Source organism: Denticeps clupeoides, chromosome 8 (genome assembly GCF_900700375.1).
Source record: "Denticeps clupeoides chromosome 8, fDenClu1.1, whole genome shotgun sequence".
Classification (NCBI taxonomy): domain Eukaryota; kingdom Metazoa; phylum Chordata; class Actinopteri; order Clupeiformes; family Denticipitidae; genus Denticeps; species Denticeps clupeoides.
Genome location: NC_041714.1, coordinates 21,590,291 through 21,617,912, shown reverse-complemented (window position 1 = coordinate 21,617,912; position 27,622 = coordinate 21,590,291). Strand labels below are relative to the sequence as shown.

General features: G+C 45.3%; 3 protein-coding genes across 4 annotated transcripts; all 3 read right to left on the bottom strand.

Annotated features, from left to right (window-relative positions):
• Positions 1-7: 7 nt before the first annotated feature.
• On the bottom strand, positions 8-7,821 carry elovl5 (ELOVL fatty acid elongase 5). Its single transcript, XM_028988109.1, has 8 exons — positions 7,723-7,821; positions 7,407-7,481; positions 6,378-6,565; positions 5,171-5,248; positions 4,816-4,987; positions 2,656-2,780; positions 1,761-1,895; positions 8-1,628 (listed from the first exon to the last, which is right to left on the bottom strand). The coding sequence occupies exons 2-8, from the start codon at positions 7,462-7,464 to the stop codon at positions 1,509-1,511; spliced, it is 876 nt and encodes a 291-aa protein (XP_028843942.1). The 5' UTR covers positions 7,465-7,481; positions 7,723-7,821; the 3' UTR covers positions 8-1,508.
• A 667-nt stretch (positions 7,822-8,488) lies between these two features.
• Positions 8,489-16,397, bottom strand: gclc (glutamate-cysteine ligase, catalytic subunit). The gene is made up of 16 exons (XM_028988037.1): positions 15,836-16,397; positions 14,630-14,742; positions 13,771-13,953; positions 12,037-12,150; positions 11,887-11,945; positions 11,653-11,789; positions 11,406-11,480; positions 10,965-11,081; positions 10,637-10,775; positions 10,396-10,508; positions 10,229-10,321; positions 10,028-10,132; positions 9,868-9,949; positions 9,645-9,751; positions 9,437-9,557; positions 8,489-9,300 (listed from the first exon to the last, which is right to left on the bottom strand). Exons 1-16 carry the CDS (start codon positions 15,983-15,985, stop codon positions 9,119-9,121), a joined length of 1,890 nt encoding a protein of 629 aa, XP_028843870.1. The 5' UTR covers positions 15,986-16,397; the 3' UTR covers positions 8,489-9,118.
• Positions 16,398-23,457: 7,060 nt separating this feature from the next.
• Positions 23,458-27,093, bottom strand: klhl31 (kelch-like family member 31). 2 transcript variants are annotated; one of them, XM_028988035.1, is made up of 3 exons: positions 27,017-27,093; positions 25,036-26,244; positions 23,458-24,741 (listed from the first exon to the last, which is right to left on the bottom strand). In XM_028988035.1, the coding sequence occupies exons 2-3, from the start codon at positions 26,208-26,210 to the stop codon at positions 24,009-24,011; spliced, it is 1,908 nt and encodes a 635-aa protein (XP_028843868.1). In that variant the 5' UTR covers positions 26,211-26,244; positions 27,017-27,093; the 3' UTR covers positions 23,458-24,008. The 2 variants fall into 2 exon arrangements, with proteins under 2 accessions (XP_028843868.1, XP_028843869.1); XM_028988036.1 differs by lacking the exon at positions 27,017-27,093 and adding an exon at positions 26,451-26,521.
• Between the last annotated feature and the right edge of the window lie 529 nt (positions 27,094-27,622).

The following is a 27,622-nucleotide window of genomic DNA, read 5'->3' as shown; positions in this document are numbered from 1 at the left end:
CAAATTATTGAAGTGACAGACATTAAGATCTTTATTTACAACTAAGTGACATTGAGCTCAAAGGTGCTGGCTGCTGTAAGACGGTGCTGTAAGATGCTTTTGCCTTTTAAACATGTGGTATATACAGTGTTAAAAAAATTTTCATTTTGGCCCAATGGTCTGCAAAATTGAACAACGTTTGTAATGCACCAGACAGTAGTGTGAATAAAGCGCTCCTTCGTGTGTAGGACTAAGGCGTACGGACAACCATACGCAACATTCTAAGTACGGTTTCAGCTATTAAGGCATACGAACAACCTAACAGTTGGGTCTGTACAGAGCTACAGTAAAGTTGCAGGGTCAGTACGTCTGGAACCAGTATGACGGAACCAAGGTGATCTTGGACGTGCGATTGGCTGATCTTTTGGATTTTGCACTGTTCTGGGTGTTGACGGGCCCGGAGCGAACTTCAAACGGTTTAATCGTGTCCTTCACTGAGCCACCACCACCGGATCTTCAAATTGACCAGTAGCATCGTAATGGACACGCAGTGTAGACCACGACACTGGACTTAAACCTACTCTGCACTGTCCAGCACCTCCAAACGTGGACAGAACCTCCATACTGCACTAGACCTGTTGGACTTTTCTTTTCTTGGACAAATCACCAACTGCACGTACCCCAACCGCAGACTCCCTCGACCCTGGAAGGGCGCCCCTCTCTATCACTCCCTCCCAGGGTTTCTTCCTTCAGTTTTATATATTATACATGAAATAGAACGCACCAAAAATCTACTTAATGCCATCGTAACCGTTCATCCGACTTTCTCCGGCAGTCCTGTTGGGTGGTGTACAGTCAATATTAAAATAATGAAGAAAACACCAGCTGTTTATGAGACAGTGCCATAAATGATCACAGTATATCAATGCTGATGTTGGTTATGCATCTAGCACAGTTAAAGCTCTCCACTCTCCATCTGGCAATACAAGCAAAGAGACCAAGAACATTACATTCATAATTTACTCATACTCATCTCAATACTCATCTCATAAATCCACCTTTCTAGCAAGCTGAGTTGTTTTTCGTAAAAAGATGGACTGGACTATCTGTTAGATATGCTTCATAGTATCATGTGTTGTGGAATATCACTTGTGTAGTAAAAGGGCAAATGGAATTCAGAAAGAAGAAGCAATTTGAGACGTATCATGTAAGTCCTAGCTGAATTGAAGTAAATAAAGGTCACCTTTATTAATCGAGGGGGGAGGGGGACTGATACAGTACTTCTGTTTCCCTTTATTATCATCATTATTGCACATTGGGCTGTGGTCCTGGGAGGACATTTCAGCAGCTGCTGTGAAAGCCTCTGGACCTTCACGCCGCATGGAAAGCTCGGGTCACCTGCCAATTAAACCTCTACAGCGCGTCAGTGGCTTCTCCTTCTCCGATTAAACTGCTATTTGATTAGAGTGTATGTACTATGCACTAACCCATGGCGTCCTAGTGACGTTACGTGGAAATGGACACATCGCTCAGTCCACTCTCAGTTTCCGGCGGCCGCTCTCCGCGGCTCCATTCACATGGCCGTTTTTAGATGCTAGAGATCCATTCTGATGGTCCTTCGCTTTGGAGCCGCCACGCCTCTTGTACGTCTACAACAAATGGAGGACACGCCTTGTATTTCAAAAGCCTCTAAACGTCCATGGTCACAATATATTAGTAATTATATCAGAATCAGTCCGTGTTCATCGGCCTCACTCTGCTGTAATGGAGACGACACCCACCTTCACATAGAAGTTGGTGAACAGGATGATGAGTGAAACCATGTAGCTGATCTGAAAATACAGCCAGCCCATCGGAAAGCCACACGGCCAGACTACCGCACACGACGTCTGGAACATCGTCATGACAAACTGGACCTGGAAAACCAAGCATCTAGACATTTCACAAAACCACATGAGGAGAGGTTGTTAGAAATGAAGGGAAAGGGGTGTCTAGTTCCTCCTGGTGGAGCGTTTGGCTGTTTCAAAATGTGAAATACGTTACCAAGCAAAAGTTTGGCCACAGCTACTCATTTATAGGTGGACGCAGGATTATGAAATGTAATAAACCACAAATAACAAACAAGGCAAAACGCTGAAGACTCCCTGCAAACCAGGGAGCTTTTACTGGGAAGGCAGCATTTCATGCTCGCGTCTTCTCTCCACCACCTTAAGATGGACAACGGGGACAGTTTTCTTATCATTCACTCATGTTAACAAAGCCGCCATGAAGGTAAAAAGAGGGAAAAAAAACAGGTTCATCAAACGTACTTCACTTTCTCCTGATACAACAAACACGGAATATGCTTCTGATATTGGATTCTCCAAGATGGCCACAGAGTCCAAAAGGCCCCACTTTTGAGTGGCGCTGTACGTATTAGTATAACTGGAACGTCTCTAGATCTGCATGTAGCTCCATCTGCATCCATCCTCTGCAGCGGCGCAGTGATGAATTGAGGGGGAACAAAAATGTAATAATCTCTGAAGATTACGGGAGGGATTTATTTAGAACAGAGACTTTGCGGCTGTCCCATCATGCCCTGGGACGACATGTACTAATAACCTGGGGAGAACAACTTGTGGGCGATCAGAGTCATTATATGCAGCTGCTGTCATGCGATGTGCAACTCGGACTCACCAGCTGCCCTTGGGTGATGTACCTCTTCCACCAGAGGTAGGGCCGGAGAGACGGAACGGCAGAGAGGCCGTAATACGAGTACATCAGCACGTGAATGAAACTGTTGAAAGCGGCTCCGAAATATGCTGGCAAAAGACACAAGAGCGGTGCAGATTAATACGCAGCAACTTTATCCCAACCCTCCTGATGAATTATAGGTCCATGACCGAGCTCTCTCTTGATCCTCAAAGCTCAGTTATATATGTGAGTTTCTCCATTCGGGGTCGCCAAGGTGGCTTAAGATAAGATAAGATGAGATCAAATTAACCTTTATTAGCGGACCCGTAATCAGAAGGTTGCAGGTTTGAATCTCGAACCGCCACGTTGCCACTGAGGTCCCCTTGATGAAGGTACCGTCCCCACACACTGCTCCCCGGGCGCCTGTCACGGCATTTGAAGCGCTGTCACCATCCTTGTCACCCCCAACATAAATCTCAGCATCTTTATCTCTGCCACCTCCTGTCTTTTTATGATCAAAAGTGACAGGGACAGTCCCCCTGAAGACACTCAGGGTTAAGTGTCTTGCTCAGGGACACAATGATCCTGGGTCTTCCGGTTCACGTGCCACCATCTCCAACCCATATAACTGGTCTCTGGCTAGTGTCTCTTGATGGTACCCGTCTGTCACAAACTACTCCTGACAATCTTCTCACGTCTCTTTCACACTTCCCTTTGCTCTGGACAGTTAAAACCAAGTATCTGAACTCCTGTCTGTTTGCCCTACAGACCTTCATTCCTCTCCTCTCTAGAACATTTCTCCACGTTCCCAAGGTCTCTTCCAGCTCCAGCTTCCTGTCACTACAGATCACATAGTCAACAGCAAGCATCACGGTCCAGAGGGACTCGTGTCGAAGAGAGGGCTCAGAGCCGATCCTTGGTGTTGACCCACCTCCACCTTCTACACATCTGTCACGCCTAATGCAGCTGCTGTCACACGGTCCTCACACGTTACCTGCTCCGCTTTCACAAACTTCTCCGCCACTCCAGGCACCCTGTAGACAGTCAAAGCATCTGTAGTGCTCTTTCCCGGCATGAAACTGGTCACCCAACTGGCCATCCTCTCAACCTGGCTTCCACTGCGCCTTCCCATAACTTCACGCTGTGGCTGATCAGCATTATCCGCCTGTTGTTACTGCAGCTTCTTCTCCACTCATCGGGGCATCTGCTCTCTTTCCGTGATTGCATTAAACATCCCTCCTAAACACCTTCATGCTTCCACAGGTAAATATATTTGAGCACAAATGCCATTGGTTTATCCTGGTGTCCTAGGCAACACCATAATACACTTCAGCACAGCACATGGTGAAATTTGTCCTCTGTATTTAACCCATCACCCTGAGTGAGCAGTGGGCGGCCATGACAGGCGCCCGGGGACCAGTGTGTGGGGACGGTGCTTTGCTCAGTGGCACCTCAGTGGCCCCTTGGCGGACCGGGATTCGAACCTTCTGATTACGGGGCCACTTCCTTAACTGCTAGGCCACCACTGCCCCAATAAGGCGTCAATAAGGTAGAACGGTTTTGGTCAAAAGCGAAAATTCCCCTCGGTTAAAGTTCAAATGTGGTTGCGGGCTAACGGATAAATCACGCTCACATTCTGACCAGGACAAACCCCGCATTCAACGTCCCACGCAGCCGCCCAGCCCTCTGCGGTGCTGGAGGCGGAGCGTCGAGGACTCGTTTCAGATCATCTCACGCCTGGATGTGAATCTTACGCGCGGGCTGTGAAATCCCGCAGGAATCCGAAGCATGCGGGCACGCGCGCACACCAGAGTCGGAACCGCATCGTTACACAACACAGGAGGTTCTCCAACAACGGCCCGAACTGGCAAAGCCAAGGTTCCTCAATTTAGAAGGAAATTTGCACAACTACGCCGTATGGGGTAATGGGTTAAAAAAAAAAACGGCTACTTCTCGTGTTTGCTGTAGGACGTATTATCGGATTTAATATTTAATACGACCGCTGGAACCGCGGCCGTTCATTCGTGGCATTTTTCTTCCTCCACGTGGGCAAACAGACGTGCAGATCTGGCCTTTGTTGGGCTGCCGCACACTCACGCCACCGCACGCCCGCCGAAGCCTGGCGGCGGGTTATTTAAAGCCCATCGATTCCGGGGCACTCACAGTGGCCACATGGCACCCAGTTCATAACGAACCACCAGATGTTCAGCATGCTGGCGTGGTGGTAGACGTGCAGGAACGTGATCTGGTGGTTGTTCTTCCGCAGGATGAAGAAGAAGGTGTCCATGAACTCAATCACCTTGGAGAAGTAGTACCACCACAGGACACGAATGATCTAAGGAAACGAGTGAGAAGCGTCACGATTAATAAGACACCGATAACACTGCACACGATCGATTACAACCACAACTCGTGTCCCCTCAACAATAAAAATGATGATCAAGGTCCAACAGGAGATGGAACATCATCTAGTTATAAAATATTAGGCCAGAACAATGAAACCTGGTGAGAATTTTACCTTGTCGTCGGCGTCACCTCCACTGTGAGAGTCCTGGCAGAAGAAGTTGTATCTCCCCTGCCACACGCCGGCGACCAGCTGTGGACGAAGAGTCCTTTTTCCACAATGTGCAGAGCAGTACGTACATCAAAGTAAACGCACGCATGAAATATTCAAATATCCTTAGAAGAAGTGAAGAGCAGCTTCTAACCGTGGGCGGTCGGGACTCCATAGCCCCGCCCCCTTATATAAAGCTAAAGTGTAGTGATTGTCACAGCAGCACAGCACACCGTGCACACAGTGAAATTTGTCCCCATGTCATGTCTCCTGTGCTGCTGTGTACTGTCTGTACTTGTGTTTTTATAGCTTGCACTGTCACTTGTCACCTTCGTCCCTTTCGACATTGTTGGAGATCAGGGCCCGTCCTCGTACCTCGCCTCGATACCGAATCACACGCTTGTGATTCCTCATTGTTTATTGTTGCACAGCGGCGATTTTTATTCTCACTAACGCTCCTAAATGGAGGCTTTTGTCTGAGCCGTTCTCCATGCTCAGGGTGTCGAGGGCCCGAGCGCGAGGCTAAAATGCGGGAGAAACGGCGAAACTGAAACACGAAAGGTCATGTTGGGAGAGGCAGCCGAGCAGAAGGCGGCAATTTAATCTCTTTTTTTATTGGATCCAAAAGTTGACAAGATCGCCGGAACTGTACCCTCTGCATCACCATTAATGTGCACTATATTGACACTGGATTATTTCAAATAAAATAGAAACTCAAATCAACTCGACCTATCGACTCTATGCCTATATTTCTACAGCCATGTCTGTACAGACTCTATATTTCTGGACAGCGAATCCACATCCAAGGACTCGAGAAAGATTTTTCTACAATAAAATATTCATGTTGTGCATTTCGGCTGCGAGACTGATTGATACGACCAATTACGCAATTAACAACCCTCCCGTATCTGAGCTCAACAAAGCGCAAAAAAAAACCAGCCGAGCCACCGGTCTGACAAAGACGTTATTTGGCAACGTCGGACTTTAAACTGACTCGTGCGCCCGAGTCCGTTAATCATCACCCCAACTCCGCGTGAAAGTGATGTCAGCCGGTCAGGTGCCGCATCCGAAGGAACACTCGCTACTCGCTACTGTCACTGGCGGTCCCCGTGCAGGTGACAGTGACATGCAGTGACAGACCCTGCCTCCCGACAGATTCCAGGTTTCTCACCTCACAGAACATGTACAGGGACAGGAGTGTCAGGCCTAGATTGTAAACCACCATGATGCCCCGTAAGGACAGTGGCTGTCTGTTCTTCATGTATTTAGGTCCCATCCAGACAATCAGGAGGTACGTCGCGGTCAGCGCAAGCGTTGGCAGATAGTCGTCCAGGAGAAACCATCCTCGCACGCGAGGGTCTGAAACACAGAGAAGGAGAGAAAGGAGCTTCGTGGGGACCTTGGGATGAAGTTACAGATGGAGGGAAATTCTCACAATCATCTACAGCCTAATGTCAACATAGCATTAAACGATGCTCCATATTCAGATGCACATAAGAAAATGCCGTAAAACATTCGAGGTGCAATGAGTAAAATGTTTGTGTACTGCATGTGTTACAGGGTTATTTGCTGAAGCTAACCAGCTAGCAGCGATCCTTGAAAGCATGGCGGTCCTCTTCCTGACCTGCTTAATTCTATATATATATAAAAGGTGCCTAAACATTTTTATACTTTATTTCGCTTTTATAATGTCTTAGTGTCCTCTAATACTGTATCTTAAGTCTCTTTCCGAATTCTTTGTACATTTGGAGGCCATGACGGTCGGTGGAGATCATGAGAAGCATGAGAAACGGGAGGTGACCTTTCCTCTTATGACGTCATAAGGGGACAAATGACCAGATCCGACCGTCTGACCTGCCACGCTCCGAACGGTGAAGCAAAACGACCAAAACACTCTTTACACCCATCGCCATTTCTAGCCACTTAAGGACCATAGACAGGCTGGGGGAACTCGTATTCATTTTCATGTCAGGGGACTTTTAACTGCTGATTTAATACCTGAGAACTTTAATACTGACTCCATTTGATTCGTTTGCTATTCGGTTTTCGCCCTGCATTCAAGCCCAGTCCAAATTGTCTGAAATAAGCTGGGCAGAAATGGTGAAGAGCAGGAAGCTTTTTTGTTCTCTGGTTCCCCGTACAGAAGAAGCGCGGCGGAAGGCTTGCTGCAGGAGAAGTTGGAGAAGTTCTCTCTACATACCTCGCGGTCCCATCCACGAGTCAATGTGCGTGTTAACCTCTCGGTTCAGGACCTCCATTCTTCCACCTACAGGGACTTTTAAAGAAGGGAGCATCACCGAAAGGTCCACCACGTCCCACTTTAATAAAAAGCACCGGGCTGCATGGACCACGACGTGACAGAAATGACAGGACAGCGTGAATGTCGTTAGCAGCGCTCGGAATAATAGTTACTTAAGTCGCGTATTTATAAAAGAAAAAAAGTCCTTCATGCAGCGCAGCTTCGGCCTCGCAAGCTTGACAGGAAGAAAAGAGAGAAGCTCCTTCACGCATCTCACCCCTTCCAACCTGGTCCCGGGAACGGAGCGGCTTCTGGAAGCGCGTCGGCGGAATGGAGCGCAGCGTCACCGCGGAGCGGCTGCGAGGATGAGGAGGATGATGATGATGATGATGATGAGGATGATGATGACGATGATGGTGCGGTCATACCTCAGATATGACACTTAATAAACCATAGCACTTTATTAAAGCAATATAAATTACTAAAATATTAAGTGCCACGGAATAAGTTATGACACTTGCTTGGTTGTTTAAACAACTTTGAATTTGGAGTTTAATCGACCTCAAATTAAAGGGATATTTAAATTGTGTGTGTGTATATACATATATATGTATATATATGAACCATGTGAAGTATGAGCAGTTTTCGTGGTTAAACATTACTGAAAAGCGACTTTTCTGCGCGACATCACCCCACTCCGTCTGGAGCCCCGCGGACCAATCAGGGCGCCGCGCCCGGCGCATGCGCGTAACCCGCTTCACTCCAGGGTCACGTGGGTTTATTAAAAAAAAAGAAAAAAAAAAAACAAGAGCAGCAACTTAATATCAACTCGTTCCGATCCAAAGTGCGGGCCTAAGCGCTCCGTGCATGTAAGGAGGGGGAAAATGCTGCGCATTTACTCCAAAGCCAGGAGATTTAAATCACCAAAGATCAACCTTTTATAATTTTATAACCCCAAGCCATTTCCAAGCAGGTTGCAGAGTAGTGGCGACCTCTAGTGGAGAACCAGAGCAACACACACACACACAAAAAGTTTACTTACATTAAAAAAAAATGCCCAAGAAGCTTTTATTTGTATACTTATTTAACTAAGAAACCAAATCACAATTACTTTCATCCTTCACATGATTTGTCTGAACAATCTACTGCTGATTAATAGTTCACTAACATCAAGCACACAAACGTTTGTTAAAGGCCTCAAGACACTGCAATTCAAGTTAGAAAGCCAATATTTCCATATCTTAGGGAAAAAAAAAGAAGATCTGACGAATGCATACACCTCAGGAGAAGACACTTTAAAGAGGAAGAGTGCATCGTGTACAGTATATAAAAATTTAACTAATATACAACTTGGTGATAGCTACATTTACACAAATTCAAGTTGAGCCAGTTGCCCTAAAACCAGGGACCGATATTTACATATCCAATTCAAATTACAGTACATGCATCTCGGTGTGGTTTCATCTATTAAAATAAATCTCAGAATCATAAAAATCTCATATGTACAGATTTTAATACACACATATCAGGACCATGCAACCTGCACATGCAGCTCGCATCCTTGTTGTCTGTAGCTCAGTTTGGACCACATTTTCCTTGGTGTCATCATCATTTGGTTTTTCATGCTAAAAGGGCCTTTGTATTGTTATAAAAAAAAAATTCAATTAATTTTTTTATTTGCCTCTGTTCATGGGGTCTCCAATGAGATCAGGGCATCGTTCTTCCCCTCTTGCAATCCTGTCGCATTTCTTGATGAAATCAAAGTTAATTTTGTCGTCGATCACACTGTCATGCTTGTATTGTGGGTGGTTAGCCACAAATTCCCTCATCCACTTTGCCATTGTCATCAGCTCTCCTGCAAAAGGGGGAAAAAAAAAAAAAAAGAATAAAAAAATAGGAAAGTGATTCACAATGAGATGCCCCGTACTATTAATATAGATCAACATATATTCTGAAATAAAATAAAAATGTGAAAAGCTTCACTTGTATACCAGAGGCACGTTTCTTTATGAGTTTCAGGTAATTGAGGATGGTGCAGCGTGTGTCCACATCCACCTCCATGTTTTCCAGGTAGCAGTTCAAAATTGGTATCAGCCCTTGAAATACACCCTCCTGTTTATGAGGAAATGTTCTTAATAAAAAAAAAACATGTTTATAACATGGCCTTCCTAATGGAATTTGCAAAAATAAAAAAAGCACCTTTCCATTGATGATCGTATCAATGCTCATCAGTGTGAACTCCTCGTGGCCGTCATTGTCCAGCCCGTTCTGGGCAGCGGATGACCCATCAAAAACAGGGCTGCAGCCTTCAAGGGGATAAATCACATAAATTAAAGGCGCGACAGTTATCAACAATCCTTGTGGTAAGTGTGATAATTACAGCATATGATTTTTGATTGTAAGTTCATCACTGAAACCTCACCTTTGAAGATGTCCTTACGAAAGTAGAACATGCCCTCCTGCACAGCATTTCTCTTCTGTGCTGCTTTCATGTTTTCATCAACCTAAAATTTGCAAAGCAGTCCCCAGTTCAATAATAGGACATTTTATTACATCGCGTGCATATAAAATTAGCAGTGTACCTTTGACAAGGGAATGAGGAAGTCTAATTTGTAGGACAAGATGACTCTGGTGAGCAGCACCACAAAGACAACATAAGCAGAATTCTCAAAATCGGTCAGCTGAACCTGTATAAAATACAAAGGAGATCAATTAAAATGACTGGAGGCCGAACCCTGTCATCCACTAGAGGGCAGCACTGCCAGTTGCGGGAGGGTTTATACCTCCATGGGACGGAATTCAACTCTCCATCCAATGTCAGAGTTTGGGGGAGGAGGCTTGAATCTCATTGTCTGCCAGTTTGTTGACTGCAGGTTCTGAAAGAAACAAAAAGACAATACAAATTAAGTCATTATAAATACATACATAGTGACAAATAAATATTACTTACTTCAAAATGATCGGATTCATTCTCGTCATCCAGGTGAATTTTTTCCTCAAACAACGACAGAGGGTCGCGTATGAAAAGATGGGCAATGTGCTGAGCCAAAAGTTTGTCGATGCCTTAAATAAAAATAAAAAATGAACACATAAAAGCATAATTCAAGAAAATAATTTCTTGCTCAAGATTTTCATAAAGCTTTTGAAAACCATTTTAAACCGAACAGGAGATTTTGGGTGACGTTCATTACCTGCATCCAGCAGCTGCTTGTTGATGTCCTCATCGATCGTTAATTCAATATCATTGTACTTTTCACCACAGGGGGAGAGGTAGCTGTCAATGGAGTCATATCTTGATTTATGGATCCGAAATTTGTTGTTTTTCAGGGCCTAAACAATAAAACATTAAATCGCCAGCGGTAACAAATTACAAACGATGAGCTACCATCCATTAGAACATTGTTCATCATTCGTTTGGATTTACAATTTAACCAAAGCACTGGCTGAATCCGGCTGTAACAAGCGGCTCCAGTCATGCAGTTAATCTACAAGCGCTTGGGCTACGTCGTGGACACGCACCTCCAGCCCTCTTTCCTCCCGCGTCCGGTCATCCACCGAGGCAGAAATAACTCCCCAGCGGCAATCGATGTCTGACACATAGCCTCGGTAAAAGGGCGATGCAGCACTAAGAGCCATCTGTTAACATTTCAACAATTAGCATCACACACACACACACACACACACACACACACACACACTACACAACATCTGCCGAAGGCAAAAGTGAGCAACATTCCTGACTCGTCTTACTGGCTGCTTATTCTGCAAATTAAACCACTGACTCTGTTCTCAGACTGAAAAAACGCTGCAGTCTAATTATTTGACCGGCATATTGGAATTTTATTAATAGAGGAAACTCCGGCCGAGTTTCTTTTCATTAATCACACTTCATGTTCAAAGTTAAAAACACAAGTCAAGTTTCAAAACAGAGCCGGTGCTTTGTCCAAAGTCCTGTCTCACCACAATGGGGCAGAACGTAGCGAGCTGGTCGTACAGGTATCGCGCCTCACTGATGCTGCAAGCCTGGAACGTCACCTGCAGCAGCAGACAAGCAAAGAAGCCCTCAAAGAAAATCCCCAAAACGCGAAATTCAATTCAACTGAAGAACGTCTTGCTGCATTTCCATCCATGTATCTGGGTTCAATGACTGCATTTATAAAAATGTATTTTATAAATAAAATCGCTTCTGGAATTGAGCGAATCGTACCTGGAGGCAGCAGTTGCCCATGCCAAAGCCCATAGCATCCATGTAGATATGATCGGGCAGGGCTGCCCGGGCAGCTTCTCCGTCGTCCTCGGGAAAACTTTCCACAAAAGGAGACGCGGTGTTCCGATCTTTAAAAACTATCAATACAGAGGCAGTTTGGATTACGCTCATGCAAACGCAGAGGCTATTCTCGGTAATAAAATGCAATGGTAGTAACAAGGAGTTAGCATGTACTTGGCACATTGATCACCACTTTCTCTCCTCTTCTGTGACGAATGTTTCTCGTCAGGGTGCTGAAATGTGACGTAAAGCGTGAACGTTAATGCAGCGTTTCCATGCTGCTTATTCTTTAAAAGCAGGACAAACAGCACTGTTTCAGTTTACCTGAACCGTGGATGCCTGTTAATTGCTTCATCTGGAAAGAACAGGGATTTGGACACGCCCTTTTCAACGGGCGTCGGCTTAAACTCTGGCCTGGTGAAGCCTGGACACCCTAACCTGAAAATGCATTAAAACTGCATGAGCCTCACGAACAGGTCACTTCTCAATTATTTTCAGTCACGCCCCCTCGCCCCCTTTGACCGTATGCAATCCAGCGACGTTCTATTAATGTCGGTTTAATACTATAACTCGCTGCTAACCGGAGAGAAAAAAAAAAAAAAAAAAAAAAAGCATGTTCCCCGGAGTCACATGCATGCTTTACATGAATGCTACTGATACACAACTAACCCCATGATCCCATCGAGTCACTGGACTACTTCCTAATTTGGAGATATTCTGCGGAACAGGAGCAGCATCAGAAACCATCGTGTTTTAATGGTTTCTTCGCGTTGCCCAGAAAATCAGCAGGACCTGGAATGACTGTACTGTAGTGGAGAATTCTAAAGAGTGGGGGGGAGGGGAAAAAAAAAAAAAAAAAAAAAAAAAAAAAAAAAAAAAAAAACGAATGAAAATCACACAGAGGACCAACGCCCATTGACGCGTGGGGCTAACTGGAGAGGACGCAGGCGCGGAGAATAATAAATAAATAAATAAAATAATACAAGAATATAATATTCAAATGTACAAAGTAAAATGTGCAACTTTCATGTAAGATCTATTGTGTCTCGCAGACTCCTCAAACTCCTAAGCAAAATATCTTGTACGATTTAAGTTTTGGTTCGCGATTATTTTGCTGTGAAAAGCAAAGAAAGGCCTTAAAACCTGCCACGTTCTCGAATTAATTAAAGGGAAATTTAAAGGTGAAATGAAGGCAGGAGCACACAGCAGTTGTTTAATCCTCCGTGGTCGGGGTAAAGGTTGACGCTTATCTGGAAAAGAATTTACTGCCATGTCTTCGACTACAATTTTGATCCCTCAAAACGGTCGGCAACACACCCACCTTCAGCAGCGAACAAAGGCGACAAGCAAACATGCAGTGATCGATGCACCGAGAGACAAAGACTAGGCGGCAAATTCCTTCATCCTGTCTGAATATCAACTCCGCCAAAGCAGAAAGGATCCAAGAGCGATCCATCAAAGGCCACGATAGCTCACAGGAAGTGAAAACTAAACAGACTGAACAATGCCAGGGTGCAATACGGCATGTTTGCCCGGATCTTTTCCAAATGTATCCGACCTACAAAAGGAAGATTTGACTCTTTGAGAATGAAACATCAATCGATGTGTGCGTATATATGTGTGAAAAAGAAAATCTTTTCTCTAGCCACTCCACTGTGGACGGTATATCCTGCCCGGGGATTTTCCCAGTTCGGAGTGATCACGTGACATGGCCGACCTCCACGGACTGCCCTGCTTGGTTCTCTGCTGACCCCGTCCAACAGTCGCCAGCTGGGACTCGAACACACGTCTCATTATACACATTTTTCTGAGCGTATTTCTCTGGTCAGCTCTGGATTACAGCGGAGGACGGGTTCTCCTTGCTGAGTCTTGGTTCCTCTCCAGGTCCCCCCCCCCCCCACTGTTGCCTATGGCTTGCTCACCTGGGCCTTTGGCCACTGTTCTATTTGTTAGGCACTTTGTGTCAATGCACATTGTTTAAAAAGGCGTCATATAAATAAAGACTGATTGATTGATTTGCTGATAATCCTGATAGACCAATGCATACTCTTGAGCTACCTTGGGAATGATGTTATGGTGCAGAGTATTTCATTCTCATTAAGAACAGACGAGGCCTCCCTCCGCCTCTTCCCCATGTTGTCCTCGACGGTGTTGAACTCGGACATGGTCCCTCCATACGGCTGCCCGGGCGTCCCTTCGATCATGTAGCTGCCGTACTCAGGCCTCCACAGGGTGGGATGGCTTCAGACAAAGAAAGAAAGAAAGAAAGAAAGAATTCATTTCACGCCTCTCGCGACGCAGAGCACACAAACTCCGGCGGTCCGACGCTGGGGGGGTAAACATGTTTTTCGTTCGCCGCGGTCAGGGCGGAGAGGGGGAGAAAAAAAAATTTAAAAAAATGCTGCGGCCAGGGCATTTGTGTTACGGGGAACAGCCCTTCAGTTTGCGCGGCAGAGGGGGGATTAATGAGGAATGTGTCACAGCTTTCCCGTTCCCAACCGCCACGGGCAGCCTCAGGCCTCTGATGTCACCAGCAGCAAGCGCGCAGACACTTAAACCAACACGCATTCCTCGCCATCCAAAAAGGACCAGCCTCAACACATTCATGATGGAAACCTCTCTACGTACTAGCTAAATCCGCAACATAAACTCATGAATACAATTTTATTTTTTGGTTTAATTATAATATAAAAATATAACCATTGGGTGGTAGTAGGCTAGTGGGTGACACACTCGCCTATGAACCAGAAGACCCAGGTTCAAACCCCACTTACTACCATCGTGTCCCTGAGCAAGACACTTAACCCTGACTGTCTCCAGGGGGGGGACTGTCCGTGTAGCTACTGATTGTAAGTCGCTCTGGATAAGGGGCGTCTGGTAAATACTGCTGTAAATGTAAATATATCTGCATACTTACTTGGGATTTGTATTTTCACCTTTATCTTGAAGGGTCTCCAGAACCTCGCCGCCATTCAACACCAGCCGCACTTTTTCATCTTTGTCATCCAGCTCAACCAGCATGTACTCCACCTTAAATGAGGATGTTCCAGATACAAGAAAGCATGTGATGAAAAGTGCTATGGAGTATCCAAACCTATTTTTTTTTTTTTTTTTAAATTAACACTAATGAATGGGCACGAGCAATCGCTATGCAGACGAGGAGGACCAAGCTGGACAGAGCTTCCAATTCAATGTTTGACATCCATTCCAATTCATCAACCACTTGCGCTCGACTTCGACTCTGCTTGCATGTAAATCCGCTGTCTGCACGAGGGATTATTCCAAAACCAACAACATTCCACAACGTGGATAAACCACAGCAGGAGCCGTACGGATTCCTCAGGCACGACCCTCTGGGCTTGCTGGTGGGCTTTTCGAGCGCTGAAGCATTGCCAAGAAGGTTCATGTGACTGCAGCGGGCCTGAAAGCGAGGTGTTTCTAGCATGATGGATTCGACTTAGCAAATAATGCAGTACTGTCTTGAGAGTGCGACCCCAGTGGAGTTTCTCCACTTTCACGACGTCTGTGAATTAACACACACACACACGTCGGTTTTTCAGCCGATAAATCGTGAAAAATGCGAAATAATTTCGGCCACCGCGCTTTTGACGGTATGAAACGTTTCAAAATAAAAGCTCCACGTGGAAAGTCGGCGGAATTATTTCGTGTACATTTAACATCGTGCCGTCCGGCTGGGGTCAGACTACACGTGTAAATCCACCTCGCACCTTCGCGCTTGTGACATCGCCAAATAGCGTTTAGGGTTCGACAGGGTCTGGCGCTGGGGCTTTTATTTTGAAATGTTGCATACGGTCAAAGGCGCAGCGAGAATTATTTCGCACTTTCACAATTCATCGACTGCAGCGATGGAAAAACAAGCAAACAAAACAACAACGTGTGTGTAAATTCGCAGACATACACGACTACGTGAACGCGGGGATTTCTAGGTTTTTCGTTAAACGAGCAAGAGAACTTTCCTGACGCGCAAGTGTGGCCGATTCGGGGTTAGGAACCAGGTTATGAGGACTTCACATTCCAACGTTGTCCACGTACACCTGCAAGGAGCGCCGGACCAGTGTCACACCGGCAAGGCGGGTGACAACACGGCGTGGGGTCCCCTTACCTCGTCGCCCCACTTCAGCACGTCCTTCTGACGCTCCTTCACCTTGTTGTAGATGTTCAGGAACTGGATGATGCCATGCTTCCGGACGTGGTCTGCGTGCCTCTTGGTCTCGTCCCAGTTCAGCGGCGACCCCTGTGACAGCAAGCCCATGTCCCTGAAACCCGCAGCGGTCGACTGCGTCTGCCTACTTGCGTTTACACGTTAAATTTTACACCGTGACAAGTTCGCCGTAGCTCTAGCGTGTGACTCGCACTGCAAGGCACTGCAAAGAGTAAGAACGAAACAGAAAAAGACGAAAATAATAGCAAAGTGTGAAACACGGGCTAGCCGTTCTAGCAAGAGGGACCTGCTAGCCAGCTAAAGAGAGCGAGGCCTCCACGCATTACTGTTCTAAAACGGACTTTTCACGCAAACTGTCCCTCGCACTAACAAGGCGACAGGAGAGTCGCCGAGAAGCCAGCAGGTCATTCAGCAGGAGCCCAAAACGGCCGCGGTCCCAGCGCCGTGTGTTTCTGTCACTGCTCCGCACCAGGCGCGCGTCCGCCGCTTTCTTCAGAGCTGGCTCCGCCCACACGCCGAGCACGTGACCGCGTCAGGCGCGTCATGCTGTGACTCAGCAATCTACTCATGCCAGCGTCGCAACGGTGAGCACATACACCCATACACACATATACACTCACATACACACACACACACACACACACTCATGAACACACACACATATACACACACATACTCACCCATACACATATATACACTCACATACACACACACACTCATGAACACACACACATATACACACACATACTCACCCATACACATATATACACTCACATATACACACACATACACACACACACACACACGCATACTCACCCATACACATACACACACACACACACACACACACACACTCATAAACACACACACATATACACACACACATACACACACTCACCCATACACATATATACACACACACATATACACACACACATACACACACTCACCCATACACATATATACACACACACACATACACACTCATAAACACACACACATATACACACACATACACACTCATAAACACACACACATATACACACACACACACACACTCACACACATACATATACACACATACTCACCCATACACATATATACACACACATACACACTCATATACACACACACATACACACTCATAAACACACACACATATACACACACATACACACTCATAAACACACACACATATACACACACACACACTCACACACATACACACATACTCACCCATACACATATATACACACACATATACACACACATACACACACACATACACCCATACTCACCCATACACATATATACACTCACACATACACACACACACACACACACACACACACACCATATAGGTCAATTTAGGACGATTGGAGAGGGAGATTATTGCATTGCAGAAAGCAGTTGCTGAGCTGACCAGACTAGTGTCTTGCTTTGCATGAGACCATGTTGATATTTTGTATATTTCATTGTAATACACTAACAGGCAACACACCTACTCATTTATGGGTCTTTCTTTTCTACTTTTCAACTAGACAACCAACTCTCCTTCTTGACTCACATCAGCAGTCTTTCCCGCTCATATAGATTCCTTCTCTACAATATCAGACGAATCCGTCCTTATCTGTCAACACAGGCCACCCAGCTACTTGTTCAGTCCTTAGTAATCTCACGACTGGATTACTGCAACTCCCTTCTAGCTGTTCTACCACTATGTACCATCCGACCTCTACAACTCATACAAAATGCAGCAGCGTGACTGATCTTCAACCTTCCCAAGTTCTGCCACATCACCCCTCTACTACGTTCCCTCCACTGGCTCCCAGTAGCTGCATGCATCAGGTTCAAAATACTGATGCTGGCCTACAAAGTCAAACATGGAGTAGCCCCATCCTACCTCACAGCCCTTATTACACCTCGCACTGCACCTCGTATACTCCGAGCCTCCAGTACTGCTCGCCTGGTCCCTCCATCTCTGAAGGTAAAAGGAAGACGCTCATCTAGACTCTTCTCTGTCTTGGCCCCTCGGTGGTGGAATGACCTCGAGGTCAGAACAGCTTAGTCACTGAGCACCTTCAAATGACAGCTCAAGACCTTCCTCTTTAGAGAATATTCATGAACTTGTAATGTTCTTATTGTCGAACGTGTGCACAGAAAGTACAACAGAGTGAATAAAAAGATTGTATTCATAGTTGGGGTCCTAATTAACCGGAACTGATCACTTCATCTATGGTAACTTGAAAGCACGTTGTAAGTCGCTCTGGATAAGGGCATCTGCCAAATGCCTTAAATGTAAATGTAAATACTTTGACAAAACATTTTTGAAAATTATTGAACACGTGAGGTTATTCTGCTTTTTCTGTGATGACAGAATTTTGTTCTCAGCCACCTCAAGTTGGACAATGGGGAAGGTTTTCCAACAGTTGAAAGAGTCTCTGATGATGGTAATGAACAAGAAACTTACCTACTTTTCTTCAGTTCAAAAACGTGATTCCCATATCAGATGCCCATATTAAATAGCCTAAATTTAATATGAATGTCTAACATCTATGTAAGTGAAAGTCAATCTAGTCAATCTATGTAGCTACCCTTCTGATATCCACTTCCTGCTGACATTTAATTATTGAAACTAATTATTGAAACTACTAAGGATGCACTCCTAAAACCGATTAATAGGTTAATCTAATAGCTTTGTATTAAACAAATACAAAAATGTTGGCTTAAGGTTTCACCATACAAATAATGGATCTAATAGAAATACAAAAATCAGTCCTAATTCTTTGAACCATGGCTGCAGCCTGAACCAGAGAACCCTGGAGATGAGGGAAAAGGCTTTGTCATTTGTCATCACAAGCAATGTCTTCTTATTTAGTTCAGAAGGAATATAACCTGCACGGGCCTGGCATTCAATTCTATTTACATGAAATATGTTGATGTAATGATGACATGGCAGAAAAGGGCCACAGTATAGCCATTGTTTTAGTTTTGCCTGCCCAGATCATGATGAGTTGAGATTTTGTAGAACAAGGACAGAATGCCTGTCCTCTGCCCGGACTATATTTATTATGAGTCTGGTGAGTAATAGACTACTGACGTGGTAGTTCTGGGAAAAAAAACTCATATAGTAAAAATCATGCAAATCAAAATCCACACGCCCGCCATAGGTTTCATGTGTTGGGCCTCAGGATAGAAGACCAGACAGACTGGATTCCTAGTCAATCTAGGGGTCACTTGACCTGTATGGCCTGTGAAAGGCCATTAAAATAAGAAATGAATGTTGTTGTTGTTGATGTGCTTTGCATGGACATCAGTTAAACCAGATGCAAGCAAGCTACACATGTTTTGTAGGGAACATGAGGGACACCACTTGGTAGAAAGAAAGAGAGTGAAATGATTGAATGAACAACCTGTCTTTACTGTAGCTTTATGTGTTGTTTTATAATGTGTTGGTGGGTAGAGCATGATGGTAGACTGAGGTAGACACAATGTACGGCGAGTCAAGAATGTCCAGACTCGCGCAAGCACCCCGACCCCGGAACAAGTTCCCCATCCCAGCACATACACTTCTGGTAGAACTTTATTAAAACACAACACTAGATTTATTATCAGTTTGGCCACTGAGGTGCCACTGAGGTGCCACTGAGCAAAGCACCGTCCCCACACACTGCTCCCCGGGCGCCTGTCATGGCTGCCCACTGCTCACTCAGGGTGATGGGTTAAATGCAGAGGACAAATTTCACTGTGTGCACCGTGTGCTGTGCTGCTGTGTATCACATGTGACAATCACTTCACTTTAAACTTTAATAAGCTGTGGCTACTCCTGAAAAAATAATTACTTTTCTCCCTTAAGAGTTTTAATATATGCAACGAAGTCGGTGCTTCGTTCAGGACTCTTCACAGAACAAGACGTATTTAAATAGATATTAAAATGTTTCAAATAGTAAATATATAGTATAGTAAATGATTCATATAGTAAAATAGGACACAAATAATGTAAAAATATGCCCATACGCCCAAGGAGATAGTGACATCATAGGTTTCATGTGTTGGGTGTGTTCAGTCAATTTAGGGGTCAGTTGTTTTCCCCTGGGACACTTGACTTGCATTCTCGTAATGAACATAATTTGCGTAATGTGCGCTGGTTAATTATCGTTCAAAAGGTGCATCTGACAGGTAGGAATGAGAATCCGCAGGACAGGGCAGGGCTGCAAATTTCTTTCAACAATGTGTGCTGCCATTACATTAATGCTGTTCAGTGTTAGGGTTACGTATATGAGGAGGAATATGAGGATGGGCAGTGGTGGCCACTGAGGTGCCACTGAGCGAAGCTCCGTCCCCACACACTGCTCCCCGGGCGCCTGCCATGCCTGCCTACTGCTCAATGCAGAGGACACATTTTGTGGTGTCACTGTGCTGAAGTGTTTGACAATCACTTCACATCCATGAGCTCTGGGTGGTAGTAGTCTAGTGGGGTAACACACTCGCCTATGAACCAGAAGAGCCAGGTTCAAACCCCACTTACTACCATTGTGTCCCTGAGCAAGACACTTAACCCTGAGTGTCTCCAGGGGGGGACTGTCCCTGTAACTACTGATTGTAAGTCGCTCTGTATAAGGGCATCTGGTAAATGCTGTAAATGTCATCACCTGTACAGCCTGTCAAAGCCCATTGAGACATACTGTTTGTGAGTTTAATCTGAGTCGGAAATGAATGCTGATGTTGTTGGACATCAGTTACACCAGATGCAAGCAAGCTTGTAATGCCGTATCAGAAAGCCTGCAGCTACAAGCTGACAAAGACAGAGAGAGAGTGAAATGATTGGAAAATATATTGAATAACCTGTATTTCCAGCAACTTTATTACAGAGCACTTAGTGTTGCTGCCTTTCAGAAACTTGACCAAATGCAAAAAAATGTGTTGGCAATGCACAGTTCAAATCTCAGGATTAACAAGAGATGGCTTGATGTTTCCATCTATGCTGGGCCTGCGGCTTATCAAATTGTGTTAGTTTGTTAATAGTTACCTCATTTGCTTTCATTCATGCTTTCATTCAACATCATGAAGTTCATTTGTTGAGCATCAGTTAGGCCATTTTTATTTTTACAGTCATTTGTACAATATAAAATTGGCACAATCGCATTACATTATAACAGTGCTCAAGGTCCTAGTGACCAAGGGCCTTTTCAAAAACTTGAAAAAGTAAGAACCCTTGATAGGAAGCAAGCCTTATCTGGTCAGTACTGCATCATCCCGGGTTGTTAAAAATAATACGTAGTAATACAGTTTGAAATAATGCAAGGGAAATCAAATGAATAACGTGGACCCAATGTCTATTATTTAATTAAATTCACGAATAATAAATAAATCCAATGAATTTTTAGTGTGAATTTAAATAGTGAAACTGTGTGTCATCCCTAAATATTCCTTGGAAGTCTTTATAAGCATATACTTTGTTTTCAGCAGTGACTTTTTGTACGTGGAGGGCAGAAAGTAAGTCTTCTCGCTACTAGGTCACTGAGATATACTGGAGCTTTATAAGGGAGAAGCAGATTCTAAAAGGGAATATGGTACTTAACTGGATGCCAAGGCAAAGAAAGCAATAAAGGAGTAATGTGTTCATTGCGCCTTGTGAATGTAAGAACCCTGGAGACTTCAACAAGTGGGAGCTTATTGGGTGACAAGCAGAAAACAGTCACAACATCCAGTCTATATATTATAAATGCATGTACTGATTTCTCTGCATTAGAAATGGAGGGAAACTCCTTCACAAGTTAGCTGTGTTGAGGTGGACTCTGTGTTTGCATGAATTGCTAAACATGAAATTATTAATGTATTTGTAAAAAGATATATATAATATTTTAATAAGATATATATAAAAGATTGTTTTACTGTCCAAGCTCCATAAAGCTTTTCATGAATGTTGTAAAAACTGGTGTGGCCAGAAAACCCCAAAGACTAGGTTGATCAATCCCACTGTTGAATGAAAAGGATATGCTCTGATTTTTTCTAATTCAGACTAACAACTCTACGGCTTTGTCTAATTACTACTGTAGCTCTTTGATGCACATCAGCAGACCTGCATGGCATGAATGCAACACACACATACTCACACTCACACACACAGGACGATTGGAGAGGGAGATTATTGCATTGCAGAAAGCAGTTGCTGAGCTGACCAGACTAGTGTCTTGCTTTGCCTGAGACCATGTTGATATTTTGTATATTTCATCATAATACACTAACAGGCAACACACCTACTCATTTATGGGTCTTTCTTTTCTACTTTGACAAAAAAAAATTGAACATTTTTGAACACGTGAGGTTATGCTGCTTTTTCTGTAATGACAGAATTTTGTTGATGATGGTAATGAACAAGAAACTTACCTTCTTTTCTTCAGTTTAAAAACGTGATTCCCATATCAGATCCCCATATTAAATAGCCTATATTTAATATGAATGTCTAACATCTATGTAAGTGAAAGTCAATCTAGTCAATCTATGTAGCTACCCTTCTGATGTAAATATATATAAAATATATAAAAAAAATAAATAAATAAAAAATAAATAAATAAACAGCTATACTGTAAACAAAAACACACTTGATCATCGTTGATTATTTCTCAAATAAACACATGACTCCATTTTTTATAGGAACCTTTTAATAAAGATGAAAGCCTTTTGGGGTTGTTAAGATGAACTTACAACAGGAAATGGCAGGAACATGTCAACTAACCATTCAGGACTTATAAATAAATAGTACACTCACACACTACATGAACATAATATAATATCATTTTTGTCCTTAAATAATTTCATCTTAAGAACTTTTTTTTTTTACTAACATGAACTGTCAGGGACTGAAAGGCATCAGTCCAGCGTACTCAGCCCTGCATCAGCTCAGGCTCATTGCTTTTCACTTTGCTGCTCTTCACAAAACAAATATCATCAGTGTTACCCCTTTCCCCCATATCTGGCAGCATCCAGTGAGCACACTTCCACCTTAGTCTGTCTTCAGTGTATATATCAAGCTACCAGCAGCACTTTCATGACACAGAGCAGGTATTTTAAAGGTTTTAATTCACTGGAACTGTTTAATCAAATCACCTACTCCTGGTAGGTGTCTATGTACTGGGAGTTAATTATTTTCAGGACTGCATTTCAGATGATTCCTTTGTTCTGTGTATACAGTACAGGTCAAATGTTTGGAGACACCTTCTCATTCAATGTGATTTCTTTATTTTCTTGACCATTTACGTTGGTAGATTCTCACTATTGGCATCAAAACTATGAATGAACACATGTGGAGTTATGTACTTAACAAAAGGTGGAGACCTGGCCTCCACAGTCACCGGACCTGAACCCAATCCAGATGGTTTGGGGTGAGCTGGACCCCAACAAGTGCTAAACACCTCTGGGAACTCCTTCAAGACTGTTGGAGAAGCATTTCAGGTGACGACCTCTTGAAGCTCATCGAGAGAATGCCAAGAGTGTGCAAAGCAGTAATCAGAGCAAAGAAACTAGAATATAAAACTAGTTATTTCACCTTTTTTTGTTAAGTACATGTGTTCATTCATAGTTTTGATACCTTCAGTGAGAATCTACCAACGTCATAAAAATATATAAAACACATTGAATGAGAAGGTGTGGCCAAACCTTTGGCCTGTACTGTACTGTATGTTCAAAGTTAAAATTTCAGTGGGTAGTCTGCACTGTGTGTGATGCATCTGTGATGTATGTATATCAAAAGGGGGAGATAAAAAAAAAACTGGCCCCATAAATATAAAATTGTGTCTATATTGTGAAATGTTCGGTACTTCACAGCTTGTAAACCTATACAGACAGTGTTTCTGATAATTCGTGATTCTAAAGTATTTTCTCTTAATTAAAAGTTATGTCATTGTCAAATTGAACAATGCATTATCAATCCCTCTATAGTATCCCGTGGAACACAACGTTGGTTTCTATGTGCACCACTATGTGTTAATGCAGTTTGGCCGTGCTCATTGTCCTGATGAATACTGTATTTGTGTGTACAATGTCATACATTAATACAATACCTTAAGGCAAATATTGCAGTCTTGTGTAAATGTATGAACCTGCTTGGATGTTATATACTGACTGGCGCTGATGATACTGAACTGGCTCTGGATTCTCGCGTTTTGCGCGTCGGGATGCTCACAACGCAGCACGAAATGCCGACTGTAGCCTCCGGCAACTCGTCATCCTCGGTCCATTCATTCAGGTCGGGGTTGTACACCTGGATGCATTTCTTATATTTCTTCTCAACCTCATTCCAGCCTCCCAGGACGTAGGCCCGGTTATTCAGGGCGGCGGCGCCCGCCGTGCTGACCCCCACGTGCAAGGGGGAAGCGTAGCTCCACTGCCCGGAATGGGGATTAAAACACTCCACCGCCAAGACGTCTACCCGTTCGCCGCGGCCCCCCAGCTGGCTGCCGCCGATGACGTAGGCGCGGTCGCCGACGGAGACGGCGCAGTGCCAGCCCCTCGGGGTGCTCAGGCCGTTCTTGTCCTGCCAGCTGTCGGTGGACGGCTCGTACGCGCACACCGCCCGGGAGTAGGCGTTGTTGATGTAGCCGCCGGTGACCAGGATCTTGCCGTCGATGACCGTGCTCGCGTGGCAGCACCGCGGCACCTCCATGGGCGCCTTCGCTTGCCACTGGTTGGACGAGGGCACGTAGCACTCCAGGGACGCCTGGCAGCCCTCCGAGTTGCGGCCTCCCACGGCGAACAGGAGGCCGTTGAAGGTGCTCAGGCTGAAGTGAGTCCGCTTCTGGATCATGTTGGCCAGGTGGATCCAAGTGTTGAATCGGGGATCGTATCTAGTGTGAAGTGAGGTGATTGTCACATGTGATACACAGCAGCACAGCACACGGTGCACACAGTGAAATTTGTCCTCTGCATTTAACCCATCACCCTGAGTGAGCAGTGGGCAGCCATGACAGGCGCCCGGGGAGCAGTGTGTGGGGACGGTGCTTTTGCTCAGTGGCACCTTGGCGGCTCGGGATTCGAACCGGCAACCTTCTGATTACGGGGCCGCTTCCTTACCCGCTAGGCCACCACCGCCCCCGCATGCTGGGACCTCAGGTTTGGAAGTGACCATTTCTCATACTCACCTGCTGAAGTTGCTAACCGCGTGCTTGGCCTGGTTCCTTGCGTCATTTTGGTCCTCACCGCCCGCAACGTACAGAAAGCCATCCAGGACCGCCACGCACTGATTGAAGCTCTTTGCAGGCATCTCGGTCAACTTGTTCCACACGTTGTCAGCATCTCTGTAGAGGACCTCCTTGCTGAGAGACTTTTCTGTCAAGGCCGGCCGCCCACCTACCGTGAGCAGGACCTTGAGGCCGCCGCGGACCTTGGTCCTCCGAGACTGCAGGATGTTCTGTTGGTACGGCAGCAGGTGGTAGTTCATGGCATCGACCAGCAGGCGGTGACATTCGGGGTCCTGCATCATCCTCGGCACGCTCTGGACATGGCTGACCAGGTCCTGGGCCGAGATGGTGCCGAAGCGGATGTTGGTCAGCAGGTCTGCGGCGTACTTCAGCCTCTTCTCGTCGAAATCCAGCCACTTCATGGCAATCTGGAAAGCCGTGAGCTCGGATGGCAGCTGAAGAGAATCGTCCGTCAGAAACTCGTTGATCTGCTCGTACGGCAGCTTGAGGAACTGCTCCATCTCTGAAAATTCGATGAAGTTCTCGCGCATGAACTTCTGCGCCGCCTCCTTGGTTTCTTTGAGGTTGTACGTGTCCGCGATGTTCGCCACGTACATGCAGTTCTCCACGCTGATCTCCTGCATCAGGAAGTCGCTGCACATTTTCACGAGCGTCTGGACCTGCAGGAAGAGCGCCGCTGCGATGGTGCTGCCGATGGTGTACAGCGACAAGGTCAGTTTCCCAGAGTATGCGTACGTAATGGCCGTGGCCAGGCCAACCGGGGAGACGTCGCTGAGGTCTATCTTCTGAAGGGACGGTTCCTTCTTCAGCACGTTCCGGATGTATTCACTGCAGGAGGCCATCACAACTTTGTGGACGTCGAAAGACTTCGATTTAGTGGAGACGATCAAGTCACACAGGAAGCTGTCCTGTCTCATGTTGTTCAAGCCCTCCAGGAGGTTGGGCGCATAGACGGCATCGTTGACCTCGGTCGAGATGCAGCTGAAGCCATTTCCACCCTCCAGAAGAGCGTTCAGCCCATTGATCTTGTTGACTGGACCATCCTCCACCAGTATGGTCATCTCGTTTATGTCTCCTTTGTTCTTCTTGGCAGCTTTGTTCTTCTTGGGTGCCATGACTGTAGCAGGGGGGCGGGGTCACGGCCGAGACCTGAAACAACATGCACATTTATTACCGCCACTTGCACACGTTAACACCACATGCACACCCATAATAGTGTGATAATAAAGATATTAAATCAGCAACTGCAGCCTGAACATAGAATAGAATATTTCCGAGTTAAAAAGCAGAGGGAAAAAGAGCAGGACCTTTACATTTACAGCATTTACCAGACGCCCTTATCCAGAGCAACTTACAATCAGTAGTTACGGGGACAGTCAGGGACACGAGTCAGGGACACGATGGTAGTAAGTGGGATTTGAACATGGGTCTTCTGGTTCATATGCGAGGCCAAAGGTTACCCTAAATGCAGATAGATTAGCTTTATTTGAGCATCTGTACTTGACTAATGAACTTGTTTCGTTACTCTTTACACGAACAGGACTGCGGGGGACGGTCAGCGTGGCCGTGTCCCCATCAGCATTCCTCACTCTGCATCTGTCACAAGTTATCAGGAGCGCGTCCAGGAATAGAAGCGCAGCCTCGGCGTGCCTTTTATAGACGTGCTGCCCCCCCCCCCCCCCACCCCTTTAAAAATAAAACTTTTATGGACATTTGCAATCGAATAGCTGCAAATGTGGTTAAAATACATGCAAATTAAAGAAGTAGAAGCGGGGTGACGTGTCGTTTCCGAATCGACGCGCGTTTGGAGTCACACAGACGCACCAATCATGCGGCACAAAATAAACGCCAAATACACGCCAAACGTGAGCATTTTTATGTCGTCCTGTTTCCAGAAATGTCACCGGTGCGCGACACTCACCAGCGCAGGGACGAAGCAGTGGCCGGAGCAGAAGGGACTCGCACCTCCAAGCTGGTGTGCAGGGGAGGGAGAGAGAGAGAGAGAGAGAGAGAGAAGGGGAGAGAGAGATCTGGAGGAACTGGGGATTAACTCCTCCTCCCCGGTCCGCGAACCGCCGCCCACTTACCGCCGATAAAACTGCCGCTCGTCTCCGTCGTCGCTGCTGCCCTTAGTATGATTTCAGTGGGCCTTATTATTATTATTATTATTATTATTATTATTATTGCATATTGTTTTTTTTTGTGTGGAAGAAGTCCCCCCCCCGGCGCGCGGTAATTTCAAATCATGACGTCACACGCCACTGCGACGTCATACGGATTCTCTTTATTTACACGGCTTCTCTTTTTTTCCCGAAGCGTCTTTGTTTTTCACAGATACTTAATTACCGGAGTAAATATAGTAAACAGTCACTCATTATGCTGTTTTAAAAGTTACACTACATGTATATCCAGCGGTTTCAATCATTTAATTAGTAGTAAGACATGAAAGCCGTCTAAGTAAAGACGGCTTGTGACGTCATGATTTGAAATCAGCGCGGGGAAATTAATTTCCCGCGACACCACCTAA

Coding starts and splice junctions, on each gene's coding strand:
- gclc (XM_028988037.1), bottom strand. CDS start 15,985: ATGGGCTTGCTGTCACAGGGGTCGCCGCTGAACTGGGACGAGACCAAG. Junction 10,776..10,964: donor GGGAGGAAAGAGGGCTGGAG/GTGCGTGTCCAC, acceptor TTTATTGTTTAG/GCCCTGAAAAACAACAAATT. Junction 10,133..10,228: donor TTGAATTCCGTCCCATGGAG/GTATAAACCCTC, acceptor TATTTTATACAG/GTTCAGCTGACCGATTTTGA.
- klhl31 (XM_028988035.1), bottom strand. CDS start 26,210: ATGGCACCCAAGAAGAACAAAGCTGCCAAGAAGAACAAAGGAGACATA. Junction 24,742..25,035: donor GCGGTTAGCAACTTCAGCAG/GTGAGTATGAGA, acceptor ACTTCACACTAG/ATACGATCCCCGATTCAACA.
- elovl5 (XM_028988109.1), bottom strand. CDS start 7,464: ATGGAGGTCCTGAACCGAGAGGTTAACACGCACATTGACTCGTGGATG. Junction 1,896..2,655: donor ACATCACCCAAGGGCAGCTG/GTGAGTCCGAGT, acceptor TTGGTTTTCCAG/GTCCAGTTTGTCATGACGAT. Junction 1,629..1,760: donor TCACCAACTTCTATGTGAAG/GTGGGTGTCGTC, acceptor CATTTGTTGTAG/ACGTACAAGAGGCGTGGCGG.